This window comes from Pleurodeles waltl, chromosome 11, assembly GCF_031143425.1.
Source record: "Pleurodeles waltl isolate 20211129_DDA chromosome 11, aPleWal1.hap1.20221129, whole genome shotgun sequence".
Classification (NCBI taxonomy): Eukaryota; Metazoa; Chordata; class Amphibia; order Caudata; family Salamandridae; genus Pleurodeles; species Pleurodeles waltl.
Window position 1 is genome coordinate 84,913,767 of NC_090450.1, and position 15,292 is coordinate 84,929,058.

Consider the following 15,292-nt stretch of genomic DNA (forward strand, 5'->3'; position numbering starts at 1 on the left):
GAGCAGCTCCCGCATCAAACAGTAGAGGGGCCCAATATTTTTAGGAAAGAATGTGTGTGTTATAAGGCTAGCATACGTTGTAAAATCTATATGTAATCTAAACATATTTAACAATGTTTTTATTTTAGAATAGGGTTTAAATTAGCAACCTGACTTAGTCATTTTATGGTGGGTTCTCCATCCACCTGTGTGGTTGAGGTCTATGCACGGTCTGTCATATTTGTTCTGAGATTATGCCTTCTAAGTGATTGACTGACTCGTGGAATGAGCCAAATCAGGGAAAGGTTCTGTAATGGGCATCCTATCCAGCCAATGGAGAACAGTGCAAAATTCCCACCAAATGTGGTAACTAGGAATATATCCTATCATTCAAAGAGGTCCTGACATGCCATGGTATTTAGTCCAAAACATGACAGATACACTTCAGTTAGATTTACAAAAGACTGCCATAGTTACATGGTGGCCTTTCATGGTATTGACGGAATCAAAGATGTCAGTGGGCAGTCACCCTTATCTGAGCAGCCAATCCATCCTTACTGTTGAGGCAATAACACTAGTGAATGGTCAATCCACTTGTTGAATTGGAGTGGGCTTTGCCAGGTGGACACCTGCCATGCACTACCCTCATGTTAGAGCAGTGGACTACTCCTACGTGACAAGAATTCCACTGATTTTGTGACAGGTCCTGATACAGCTTCCCCTCAGTCACAATCTAGATTGCTATCACTGTTTTAAAAATATCTTTGGTTGCATACTTCTTACTCCCTATCATAGGCTGGAAGGCAGAGGACCAGGTGTATTGAAGCTCTCTTCAGAGATAGACAGGCAATTGCTAACAAAGGCTCATTTTACCGGACGTCAGGGCTCCTGGTGAAACACCACTGGTTATCTGTAGTCCTTCTTCACTTTCCAGACTAGAGGCCTTTGTACAAAATCTCTTCTTGCAGCCTTTGACCCATCATTGCTGGGACCTCAGGCAGGCATTTTTTTTTGGGGGGGGGGAGTACAAGGGGTGTTTGGTGTGGGACACCGTGCAAATAAGTATCTTGGTAGTCAGGTCTGAGGGCCCTTAGTTGGGTCTGCTAACTATGTGTTGATTTTTCTTGATTTGAGCCAAGAATGACGAGAGAGATAGAGAGAGAGCTAGTGAGAGAGAGAGAGAGAGAGAGAGAGGCCTTTTACTTCACTAATGACATTGTGATTGGGGGGCAAGCCATTAATGTTTCTAAAAAACTATCACTTTTATTATGTGTTTGTCTATGCAGTGATATAATCTAATGTACTAAGATGAAAGGCTTCCACATATTAAAGAAATACACTTTGTTAAATTTTGAAGAGATTGTATAATATTTTTATATTATGTTTGTTGCACAATATACATGCCAAACAGTTTCATGGCTCATCTCATTCACAGACTCATGGAGCCAAACCAGACCCATGGCTCTGCTCTGGCTCGGCCCCCCCTATTAATTTGCCTGCATCCCTTCTATTTGTGAGTTGAGCTTAGCACATGGTACTGCCAGACATTGAATAAAATTATTTGTAAAAGGCAAGGACTAGAAATATGAAACCCTGCGCACATGCACCGATTCCATCAAGACGTCGGGTTGCTGAGAAGAAAAAGACTCTGTGTAGTGTAAACACATTTAAAATAAGCGATCCTAGGGCAGGACCTTCAGGCCATTGTGTTGTGCTTAACCACAGTCGTGAGTTGCTAAGGACAATTACCAGGTCCACTTGGGATGGGCAGGGGCGTAGCTTCAGTGGCGGTGTTTGGGGTGTGACACCCTTCAAATGCATTCTTGGTTTGTTAGTTGGGTCAGGGGACCCTGAGTTGGTTCTGCTTTGTCTGTATCGGTTTTTCTCGTAGTTTTTTTTTTTTTCACTAAGAGGATTTAGCTTGTTCACTTTTTTAACAGGATCTTAAATATATATATATAATGACTGGTTTAACAAAAAAGCAATAAATCTGCACCCATAGAAGAACTCCTTTAATGGGTCCAACTTTACAAAGTTTTGAAATTCTCAAACATTGGCAGCAGTAGATTTGGGGAACTGTGCCAGTCTTAACTTTCCAGGCCCACTACTGGCAATCAAACACTCAAAGATGATGTGAAGAATGCTCACAAATAGTCTAACAAGTGCCAATCACTCAGGTTAGCATTCCAAAACAATTTTTTCACCCAGTGTTTCACTCCAGACAGAGGCTCTCCTACTGCAAATCAGTACTGACCCTGTTCCTCATGGAAACAATCCATCCTGAAGGTTGGTCTTCTCACCCCTCCACCCTGCTGCCCACTGCTTTTTTGTTGGGAAATCTGAAATTCACACCTTCTGAATCTCACTGAGTAAGTTGCATATCTCCCCAGAGTATCTGGTTTTTAGAAATATTTGGCATTGGTAGATTGCCCTGGCTGCCATTCGATCCTGGGTCCATATACCACAGCTTCCTATATAATCAGAAATACTGAAATTCCAAGGAAAACCTTGATGTCTTCACCTTGCATTTGGGGGCCTTTCCTCTTGGGGGGTGATTGGCACAGAGACACAAGTGGGCCTGTTTTAATTGGGATAAGTGTGGGAACACAGAATAGCACAGCACTATCTTATTTATTGAATTTCAGTCTATTTTTGGCTTAGAAATGTAGTCGGTTACAAACCATCCTTTGAATCATATGACATTGTTTGAAACCCAAAATTCAAAGTCATACAAATAACCACTATTCCTAAACTCAGATTCTTGCGCACATTTCAAAACTGCAAAGTTTCCTGCATACCCATTTTTCATTCTTGAGATTCTACCTTGTAAATTGATGTATGGTTGGTACAAAGTGAAAAATTATCGCAATCTGCAGCTTGGTTAATGGCGATAGGGCCTGCATGTTTTGGGACAACCAATAAACCCTAAGGTGTACATTTATGAGTGGGTTGCGCCGTGCTTGCACCACAAAACGTAGCTCATGCGTGGCGCAAACCACTCAACCATATTTGATTTTTTAGGCCACACAAAGCCACTTAGTGTGGCTTTGAATGGCTTCAAAAATATGGAGTAAGATAACGCAGCGCAAATCGCTGCAGGGCTTACTCTGCCCTGGGTAGGTGTTCCATGACCATTGCGGCTGGTGTTCCCACACAACTCCCATGGATTTTGACACATTTGAAATTCACAAGCACTTATAAACCTGGAATTCTCCAAAAAGATATGCCTCACCAGGAGAGGTGTAACAAGGAGAAATATCTTGAATTTCTCTTTGTCTTTTCCTCTTTCTATGTGTGTTGCCTTCTGCCGCACACATACAAGGAGGAAATAGCCTCTCAGCATTGCTTTTCTGCAGGAAGGTGTTCCTTCCTGCACAAAAACAATCCTGCATGCAACACAGGCAATCTTGCGCCTGGCCACCAAAAGGACACCAGCGTAGGGGGAAAGGACAGGAATGTGCTGCAGTGGATATGGTGCATTCCTTGCGACTTGCTGCACTGCCCTGCACCACCAGACACATAAATATGCCCCAAAATATCAGTGAAACGAGAAGAGTACATAGGTGTTTATTTTATTTTTGGAACTCAACCATCAGCCAGAAAATATTGTTGCCTATTTAGATTTTTTCCTATTTCCCTTGATTTGGTTTTGGTTTTAGTGATTTGTTTCATTTGAAAAAGCATGAGCAATCTACACAAATGACACCTTTCAGCATAAAATTTTGGTCGCTTTTTAGAAATGCAAATTTTTACAGATTCACCCACAGGTTTCACATTCCTTTTTCCCCCACATACTGCAAAAATAGAGATATTGACTTGTACTTAGAAAATTTCAAAAACTCTAGTGATAAAAAATGTACTTGTTTAAATTCTGGCTGTTTCTCACAGCTGGGAAGATGGTGATCCACAGCAGATATTTTGTTGATGCCGTGTTTAGAAAAAAAGAAACAAACACTTTCTTCCACAATAGTATTCCCCGATTTTTTCAAAAATACAAAAGGTTGCTACATTTTGGCTATTTTCTCACTTCCCTCTAGGGGAATTTACAAAGCATGGATGCCTTCAGAATCCCTAACATTGAAAAAAAAAAAAGGGTCGCAAATTTAGTCCTGCTATCTTTTCTTGAAGAAAAATAATGTAGACTTAAGTACTGGTGGAGAAAAGCCTTAGCAATTAAGGCCCTCATTACAACCCTGGCGGTCAGCGTTAAAGCGGCGGTAATACCGCCAACAGACCGGCGGTAAAAAAAATGGGATTTGGACCCTGGCGGTTACCGCCATCCAAGACCGCCACTTTAACACACCGACCACCAGGGTGGTAACAGCCGCTGGGCTGGAGACTTCGGTCTCCAGCCTGGTGGCCGTCACAATCCCACCCTCGGGATTACTGCTACAAAAACCATGGCGGTAGGCACTATCAGTGCCAGGGAATCCCTTCCCTGGCACTGATAGGGGTCTCCCCCGCTCTCCCCCTCCCCAGAGTTCTCCACCACCTTCCCACTCCCTCTCATGCCCCCCGCACATATACACACCCACACGTGCACCCATATACACACATGCACACACGCATACCCACCACCACCCACGCATGCACACATACATACCCACACACCGCAACACACACCAACATACCTTGTCACAGACATGCATTCACAACACTCACAATCACTCATTCATGCATGCATCCAATGCGACTCACACCCGCATGCACGCATACCAAAACATACACACACCCCACCCCACATACACACAACACCCCCCACCCCCATCTCCGGTCGGAAAACCCGACTTACCTGCTTGCAGGGGGTCCTCCGGCTGGAGATAGGAAGCGGCGCTGCTGTCAGCAGCAGTGTCCGCCAGCAAAACACAGCCAGGCCGTATCATTGCTAATGATACAGTCGGCGGTGTTTTGCTGGCGTGGCGGTGCTGCTGTCAGTAGCGCCGCCTTACAGCCGTCCTCCGCCATGACTGTCGGCAGTGTTCCGCCAGCATTCTGGCGGAATACCATCGGCGGTCATGATGCGCGTAGATGGCTGGTAGCCACGGCGGTGGTATGTTGGCGGCTGTCGCCAGGGTGAAAGGCAGTCAATACCGCCAATGTTGTAATGAGGCCCTAAGGGCCATATTTATACTTTTTGACGCAAAACTGCGCTAACGCAGTTTTGCGTCAAAAAAATTAGCGCCGGCTAACGCCATTCTGAAGCGCCATGCGGGCGCCGTATTTATTCATTGACGTTAGCTGGCGTTAGCCGGCGGCGCTGCCTGGTGTGCGTTAAAAAAAATGACGTACACCAGGCAGCGCCGGCGTAGGGGAATATGGAGCTTGGGCGCCAAAAAATGGGGCAAGTCAGGCTGAGGCAAATTTTTCGCCTCAACCCGATTTGCGCCATTTTTTTCGACTCCCAACCCCCATTGAAATGACTCCTGTCTTAGCAAAGACAGGAGTCATGCCCCCTTGCCCAATGGCCATGCCCAGGGGACTTCTGTCCCCTGGGCATGGTCATTGGGCATAGTGGCATGTAGGGGGGCACAAATCAGGCCCCCCTATGCCACAAAAAATTTAAAAAAAAATACTTACCTGAACTTACCTTAATGTCCCTGGGATGGGTCCCTCCATCCTTGGGTGTCCTCCTGGGGTGGGCAAGGGTGGCAGGGGGTGTCCCTGGGGGCATGGGAGGGCACCTCTGGGCTCCTTCCGAGCCCACAGGTCCCTTAACGCCTGCCTTGTCCAGGCGCTAAAAAACGGCGCAAAAGCGGCTGGACGTCATTTTTTTTGACCCGCCCACTCCCGGGCGTGAATTTTGCCCGGGAGTGTAAATACGGCGCACATGCCTCGGAGTAAATTTTTTAGACAGGAACTCCTACCTTGCATATCATTAACGCAAAGTAGGTGTCCACGCTAAAAAATGACGCAAACTCCATGGACTTTGGCGCTAGACGCGTCTAACGCCAAAGTATAAATATGGAGTTAGTTTTGCGTCGGAATTGCGTCAAAAAAAACGACGCAATTCCGGCGCAAACAGAGTATAAATATGCCCCCAAGTGTTTAGTGCCAAAAGAAAAATTCATAACTGTATGCTGTCTCCATGCAATAGGGGAGCCTTAGCCAGCCCTGCTTTTTCACCTAACTACACTATGCATGATGAGGCTTGCATTTCCATGTGTACAGTGAGAAAAGTGAAACCACAGGTGCCAGAATGAGTAATACGATGGCAGAGAGGCAACCAGAAAAGAAAAAGAAGTCAATCGACTACAAGATTATTGATTTGCTGTGTAGTTTGCAAAAAATATAATGTTAACTTGGAAAGTCATAGTAATGTCACACAAAGTGTCCTGGTAGAATGTGCCAGTCTCATTTAATATTCTGAAGCCAAATACCTGAATGAGGGTCTCGTGGTGCACTTCAAAGTTCAGCGACAGGAAATTTCCAAAGAAGAGAACTGGAGTTGGTCCTGGAGGGAATCGTTTGAGGATCCGTCGCTGTCTGAGAAACTGAACAATAAGGAGAGAGACCACCAGGGCAACTAGGAGCTCAGCGACCAGCATCATTATATCTTCTCCAGAGCTCTCCCGCAAGAGCCAAATAGGACTATTTTTTGTTACTCTTCAACTATTATCTCATTTGTCAACCTGTTTCTATTTTCTTTGTACCTCCAGCATCAACCCCTCCCTCTTCCTTCTTCAGCAGCTGCCTTTTCTTCTGTATATCTCTATTGTTCTCTTAGGCAGAGGACTTGATTTTGAATTGTTCCGCCTCTTCTCGCTGTGTTTCTGCAGGACTATTTTCTCTGTGTGTGGTTGGGCTCACCCCGCCTTCTTGCACTGCCCTTTTCTCTGTCTTGGCCAAACGACATTCGTCTTTTATCTGAAAATGCCCAGGAATATCAAACCAGAAGCGTCCTGTAGAAGCAGATAGTGACAAGGCTCTGTTATTGCGCCTGGGATCTGCTCCTTATGAGCTGCAGACACTGGGTTAATTATTAAGTGGTTTCCACTTCTGTCGTTTAGTGCACACAGCAGGGCGAGTTATCAGTCTGGAATCTCCTGCCAGTGGACATCAGAATGACCTCTTCCACCGTCCAATGTTAGAACTTAGATCAATCTAAGAGGATGCGTTTAATCTTGTTTGGTTTCGCTGGGCACCAATGTCCACTAGTTACCTTCCTCTGCCCTAAACCCTATCCGTGTGCCCTGATCATTTTACTGCGTCATTAAAGGACTTATAAAAAGCTAGGAGCAGCCTTCAGCACCCCTCCTACACCCCCCCCCCCACCCTCCAAACCGCAATGGAAGGTTTTTTTGTGAGAGTTGTTCATCGAATTTCGTGCCCCTTTACACATAGCGCCTACCGGACTCATATTTTCCCTCTTTAAAGGAGTGGCACTATGTGCTATATAAGAGCAGGTGAGGTAGAACTGCAGCTGCTTTGTTACCTCTAGCCAATCACCCCCTGCTCAATCCGTAGCATCATGGGTGTACCCAAGAGAGTATTTTTATTGAAGGAAACGAAGGAAGACAACATTCATGAATCTCTGTGAACTATATTCTGAAGGCCATTTTCTGCCTCACACACTTGTGCACCCATCCTCACAACAACACAAAATGCAGTATCCCTCTATCCACATGCAAAGACATATATTTACTCTGGCCTCTGTCCCCCGCATGCACACAAATGGTAGCTATCCATTATCCATCTACTGTTTATCCACACCCTGAACACCCGTGGCAACATGCACATATGTTGCAGTCAACCCTCCAATCATGTGACACACAGATACTTAAAACTGGAGAACACCTGCAAATGCACACACACACAGACACTGCAAACATTCACCAGCCACCTACATGTACAGTTAGACCTGTCAGCCTTGGGGTGGTGTTCTCCCAAACCGTTTGCCTTCATTCTGCCTATTTGTGCTGATCTTGTTTTTGTTGGCCTTTGGACTCTGTGCATTTTACCGCTGCTAACCAGTGCCAAAGTGTTTGTGCTCTCTCCCTTAAACAAGGTAGAATTGGCTTACACTCAATTGGCATATTTTACTTGTAAGTACCTAGTAAAAAATTACTGAATGTGCCAAGGACCTGTAATTTAAATATAACCACTAGGGCTTGCAAGACTTGTTGTGCCACCTACTTAGGTGGCCCTTTAAACACATCTAAGGCCTGCAATTGCAGCCTGTGTGCAGTTCTAAATGTCGATGTTGACATGGCCCAAACCTTCCTTTTTAATACATATAGGTTACCCCTATAGTAGACCCTAACAGCCCATAGGGTATGGTTTTGTGTAATTAAAAGGTAGGACATGTAAGTTTTGCATGTCTTAGTAGTGAAAAACTCTTAAATTCGTTTTTCACTATTGCAAGGCACACTTCCACTAAAGGATAACACCGTAGTTACCTTATTACATTTAATAAACTGTAATTTTCAAATGAGAACGGGTAAACAGTTTATGTTTGGTGTCTTTGGAATTGTAATGGGAAATCCGCTTTTATGGTAAAGTAGAATTTCACATGACAATTTTTAAAATGCCACTTTTAGAAAGTTGTCATCTTCCTGCCTTAGCCATTCATGTCTCTGAGTCGCATGACTAGGGGTAGTTGGCAGATGATCTTTCTGTATTCCTCCCAGACCGCTACACATAATAGAAAGCTTATGTGTACCTGGATGGGCCATCACTGGCATAATTAAGGGGTGGAGTTGGGCACATCCCCACTTACATCTGAATTGGCTGTGTCCCACCTTCACAGAAAGAGCTGCATACTGCCTGTAGTTAGTCTGGAGCCAGGGCAAGGGAGGCAGGAAATTTGCGTACTTCAAAAGGAATCGTCTAGATGCTTCTCTCACTTCAAAGGAGGCACCAGGAATAAATATTGGACTTCAGACACAAACCCTTCAATACTCCTCACCTCTGGACCTGTGGAAGACTGTGGCAGAAAGAAGGTCTGCTGTGCTGCTGAAAGGACTGCTATTCTGCTAGACTGCTGCCCTGCTGTAGTGACCTGCTGCTCCTTTTCATAGGTAAGAAGGACTGGACCTGTAACCTGTACCCAGGACCACCATAGTAACTGCAAGGATGAATCTCTTGTACCCAGCATCTGGACTCTGCAACTGTGAGTCCTACCCTGCCACGTGGTGCCACTACAGTCCTGGAAGTGGGCTTGAAATGCTCTGCAAGCTCATCTGTGGACCCAGCAGAACTCATGTATCGCCTCTGCTGAGCGGCAAAATCCAGAGCAGAATGGACGCATTGCCTCTGCTGCATGGAGTTTCCTGTTGCAAGGACTTTGCATTGCCGCAGCCTCACTGGAACCGCCCCTGTGTGATGCATTCTCGACGTAATCCCTTGCAACACAAGCCCCTCATTGACAGCATCCGTGATGACGACGCTAGACCTTGCATCGTAGCCTCACAGCTCCCTGGAACCAATGGTGCCCGATAAATCTTTCAGCTGCAGCTCACATCACATCGGTTGTGTGATGCATCCTCAAAGTAAGACTTTACAACTCTTTACAAACAGGATTTAATGGTACACTTGTGCAGCGGGCCTAACTGTATCCCTTAAGCTGGCACATGCTCCATTGTTTCAGCCTCAACTTGTGATTTTGTCCTGGTCTAGAGCGACACAATATCCACAATTGGCACTTTGCCCTTTTTGGAGCTATTGTCACTTAAATCTTTAAAATTGCTTATCTCCGAGTTGTTATTTTGGTCTAAAATTATTTATTAAAATTTGCTCTATTTTTCTAAATTGGTGTGAGGTTATTTTTGTGTTGTATTCTCACTTTATTACTGTTTGAAGTGCTGCATAAATACTTTACACATTGCCTGTAAGTTAAGCCTGACTGCTCTGTGCCAAGCTAATAGAGGGTGAGGACAGGTGAATTTGGGGTTTTCGTGTGGCTTCACTTTTACAAGGATTGTGGTTGCTGCTTAAGTAGGGTTTCACCTCGCTTCAACCAGGAGCTCAATTTTGTACATATACATACTCACTTTGCTTGAACCGCCCCAAACACTTTGTAAGCTTTGCAAATAAATTTGATCACATTTACTATTGACCCCTGCCCGTGAGCACTTGTACAAAACTATGCTTGCATATTGCTGTAATAAACCATCTACATATGCACGCTTACATTATTAGTCCCTTCCTCTCCACTCAGGCAAAATAAATAATCAACAATTGATAATGGCAATGGGATTTGCTATTCTGTATGAATCATTGAATATTGATTGGCAAACATGTTTATGCCTTAAAGTGGATGAATGTTGAATGCATAGACACTTGCGTTGGTGTATGAATGCATGGATGGATGAATCAGTGATTCTGTGCATGAATTGTTAATGGAAATGGTGACATATGAGTCACTCTTTGTTCCTGTGATCAAGTAGCAAAGCTGGCCTCAAGTAGCATGACAGTCCTCAGTGGGTACAAGGTAAGTCTCAAACTGCATGGCAGAGCTCTGGTAGCAGTAGGGCCATCCTAGGAGGTGCAAAGCAGGCCTCAAGCCGCAGAGCAGAACTCTGACATACAAAACAGCCCTTCTAGGGTTCCTCTGCAGGTTCAAGAGTGTACTGAAGATTTTGCCTGAGGGTCCAATATTTATACCTCATGCCAGCCTTTGAAGTGGGGAATCATCTAGGCTAGCCCCACATCTGGTTCTGGAAATTTCCTTCTTTCCTCTGCTGAGGATTCATGGTGTCTATAGTGATAATAGGCTGGTGTCTATAGTGATAATATGCTGGTGTCAATTTCTTTTGTGAGTGTGCTGGAGGCAGCTCTTACAAATGTAAAAACTATTTTGATGCGGCATATCTTTTTTTGACTCATTCCTGCCGCAACACAGTGATATGCCAATCCTTGTAAATGAGGCCTCTAGTCCCCATTGTATCACTGTCTGGTAGGAATACAAAAGGGGCAACTATTCGCAACCATGTAATCCATGACACAGACTGAAGGCACCAAATGGTTAGGACAAAAAATGCCAATTTTGTAAGTGTTATTTTCAGGATTATGACTTAAAATCCAACTTTACCATTAAAGAGGATTTTAAATTACAATTCTTCCGAAATCAAATATGTCATTTCAACTTTTTCCCATTCAAAAGTTATCATTTACTAAAAGTAATAAGGAAACCCAATGTTATCCTATGGGCGAGGTAAGCCTCACAGTAGTGAAAAATGAAATTGGGACTTTTTTACTACCAGTAGATGTAATACTTAAGAAATACATGTACTACCTTTCAAATACAATGCAGTCTGTAGTATGGGCTGTCTAAGGCCTGAATAAAAAGAGAGGTTTGGGTGTGGCACAAACTTGATTTTGCCAGGTCGAATTGGCAGTTTAAAATTGCACACAGGCTGCGACAATATTTAAAGGGCTACAGAAGTGGGTGGAACAATAAGTGCTGCAGGTCTACCAGTAGCATTTAATTTACAGACCCTGGGTACGTGTAGTACCACTTTACTAACGACATATAAGAAAGTTAAATGTGTCAATTGGGTGTAAGCATATTTTACCATGTTTAAAGGTGAGACTTTAGTCTCTGTGGATTTCGTACTATCCCACAAAGACCTCTTAATGTCTGTACTACTTAACATTCAATGCTTATTTAGAGAGCAACAAGTGTCTGTGATTGCAGGTCTAACAGCAAAAGACCGCACAAAATGATCTGGTTTCACACTTGACACTTTGGTCTCGGTGTATTTTGTATTTGTATCTTGTATTATAATCCAATGTACTAGCCAAGTGGACTGGTATGTGCACAAGCCTCTTTGACCCAACCGTAGCCTGGCACTTTGGCTGGTTATAACCTTAGCTGGCATCCTGCCTACTGAATCAGGCCTGTCTGTGGCAGCAGTGTACAACATGCTTTGGTGTCCACTTTATTTTTCATGGTGGACACCATTTTATTGTATCAGGTCATTTTAATCTGAAGTGTTTATTTTATTTGTTTTATGCTGTTTTGTAATGATTTTAAATTATGCAATAAAGTGACTACCTACCTACCTAGCAGTGCATAGCAAGGAAGTGACTTAAGGTTTCCTTGGAGCACAAGTTATAGCTACTTGAGATAATTATAACTATAACTGGTGAATTTCTGTGTTTTTTTAGTTTAAAAGGTTGTGTTGTTAGTGAACATTTCACCTAACTATAACGTTATTGTAACCTTTTTTTCAGTTAATTTTTAAGTTTTTTAAAAACTAAAAACAGAACTTTTTATCACACCTAACTATAACATTACTTGAACCTTTGTTTTTTCTGTGAATTTCTAAGTTGTTTTTTCAATGTGAAGTAATATTTTATCACTTTACCTAAAGCCAACCCCCTGCAGGGGTTGATCTGAGGCAGCCAACCCCACCCTGTGCCATGCACAGCAGAGGTTAGGCAACCTCCCTACAGGCAGCCAACCCCAGGCTGCACACAGATTTTCATTGTGTGGGACGCGGGGTTGGCTGTGTTCATCTCCCTACATACAGCCACCCGGTGGCAGCTAACCCCACACCATGCATGACCATTAGCCATGAATGGCATGGGGTCGGCTGCAGGGCCTAGCTTGCAACTCGGCCATTCGTTGAACTCCCCACAGGCAACCAATGCCACACAGCCTTTGGTTGTGAGCAGCGTGACATTGGCCACAAAGCTTGGCCAGCTGCCAGGCTATGTGCCCAAACCCCCAGCAGGCTACCAACCCCACACCGCGCACAGCCTTTGGCATGCGCTGCGTAGGGTTGGACTTCAGGCTCCAGGAAGCCCACCCCTGGAGCCAAAACATACATATTAATGGGAGGGAGGTGTCCTGCACCTCCTCACCAAGCCTTAATTTGCCCTGGGGACCCAATCCCCCAGGACCCAATTCAACAAAGAAGGGAGAAGAGCCCAGTGGCACCACCCCCAAGACTTAAAAAGCCCTGGGAACCTCAATCCCCGGAGCCAGATACAATTATACAGGGAGGGGGGTTTGCCTTTGTACATCTAGCCCTAAGACCCCGAGTCCTGTAATGGCTTCCATCAACATTTACTTATGTTGCCAGCGACCAATCAGAGCATTGCTCATGCAGAAGTCCGACTCGTAGGGGAGAGAATTGGCCCAAGGGAAAAAAGCTCCCTGGGCCAATCAAAAGGCTCTAGTTTTTTAAATTGGGATTGAGAGACTCTTGCAAGAATCCCTCCAGCCAAAAAATCCAGATATACAAATAGTTTTGAAACTTAAATTTCTCAGAATCTACTGAATGAATTTACACAAAAACACTAAAAGTGCAACATGCAAACCAAGATCTAGCTTCCTGGCAAATTTCGTGTAATTCCTTTCAGCAGTTTGTGCAGTAGCTCTGCTTAAAGAAGTCTATGGAAAATGCATGAGGGTTCTGCATTTTGGAACCCCTCTCTTTTTCTCTGGCCCCCCACTTGATGGACCGCCGCAAACCTTTCCATGCACAAACAAGGCAAAAAAACACTTTTTTGGAAAGTTTTGTGAAAATTTATGAAAAGGTGGCACTGTAATAAGCAAAACCAAAAAGGCATTTTCTATGGAAATACTAACCTAACCATAACTTTCCATGCCACTGTAGTTATAGTAAGGTCTACTTTTCCATAGGAAATGGTGGGAAAAAAGTGGGGGATGTCCTGGGCCCCAAAGTGAATAAGGCCTCTATAGGTTCTAAATTGGGCTGGCAGTACATTTACTGCTTTTGAACAGATGTCTAACATCGACTGAACTCGAAATAAAGTCATTTTGTACATATTCTCTGACAAACTGATAAATCCTGTTCATATTATATGCGATGGGCTTGTTCTTGTAGCACATGTGGCCAAGTGCAAGTGTCTGATTTTGTGACACTGAAGAATCTTGCTTATATTATCCACAGTAGACACACCCTTTGTGCACTGTACTTTCTTGCACTTGTGGGTGACATTAGAATTCAGTAACATCATGAATCAATTTAGCATGGAAATCTGTTGCAACAGAAGCATGCATGTTGGAAAGTAAAGAATCAACCCTACACTTCTTAAAACATATTTTGTCTGACGTACACCTGTGACTGTAGTATTTGAATTCCTCTTGCACATGCTCTTATATGCACAATTATCTTTATTCTTTCAAAGGAGCAGGTTTCTATGAGTTGGCTATGGTGACATTTGTATATCCTGAAGTATGGTTGTTGTCTTAATGAACAATCCCAAACAATCTTGCAAATACAGCTGAAGTATCAACATTTTGACTAAACTGACAGAAACCTCAAACAATTCCCTTGCGTTGAAGGATCACATTTTGACCATGGGACTGATTTAGTGTTTGGCAGATGGGTTACTCTGTCACAAACGCATGGATATCCTGTCCGTCATATTACAATTTCCATTGGAAACAATGGAATCATAATACGGCCGATTAGATATCATTCACATTTGTGACAGAGTAAACCCCTCTGCAAACTCTAACTCAGGCCCTAAGTCATAGTACCAATACAATAGTAATGAACAGCTTTGTCATACCCTTTTATATTTGTGTGTTTAAGGTGGGCCATATGAGTTTATTAGCCAATTGTATCACACTTCTACTGAACGTCCCACATTTAAGTGTTGGCACCTATTAAAAATATAAACATTGTGATACATTGTTAAGTATAGAAATAAATTTGAGTTTATAAAGGTTTTACTGTCCTACTACAGAAGGGACCTCAGGTGCTTGTGCAACCCCTTGTGTAATACAGAAGAGGATGTTTCCTCATTTATGTAGGGGTTTGGCCCATTTAAATAAAGGAATCACTTTGCCTTAGTGCCTGCACTGTATTATGGCTGTGGCGCCTAGGTAAAGAGACCATCAGAAGGTACATTGACTGTGTACCAGAAAAAGGTGTGGCACGGTCACTCTGGATAGAGGCAAGTGGATCCTATGGACCCTCAGACACTGCTTTCAGGTGGGTGCAGTCACTCACTGCACCCACCTGCAGGAGATTCTCTGTCCCTGCTTTGAATTTTAAACACACTACTGATGTGCTTTGCTCAGATATAGGCAGAGAGTGCCACTAATTGTTTAATATCATAAATAGGTACCAGTATGTGGAAATAAGTGCGAGTGCCAGGCACTAACAAACCTCAACACAAATTAAGCACTGAGTGTACCCCAGTATGGCATTAAGTGCAAAGAATACACTGTGATGGGGATACATTGTTTCATTAATCACTACCATGTTCTATCTGGTATTTGAAAAACTAGGTGCTGGAAGCATGAAAACACAATAACCTAAAAGGTAAAATTAATAAATCAGACTAAGAAGTAATCCTGCTATTGGTGCAGGTGAAGTTACAGAGATTTTGT

General features: G+C 43.6%; 1 protein-coding gene across 1 annotated transcript in view; it reads right to left on the reverse strand.

Annotated features, from left to right (window-relative positions):
* LOC138265440 (cytochrome P450 2J5-like) overlaps positions 1-6,897 on the reverse strand; it is a 94,780-nt gene extending 87,883 nt beyond the window's left edge. Inside the window, exon 1 of the mRNA XM_069213144.1 lies at positions 6,357-6,897. Within this exon, the coding sequence (XP_069069245.1) occupies positions 6,357-6,527 (171 nt within the window). The 5' untranslated portion in view covers positions 6,528-6,897. The remainder of the gene's footprint in view (positions 1-6,356) is intronic.
* Positions 6,898-15,292: the final 8,395 nt, after the last annotated feature.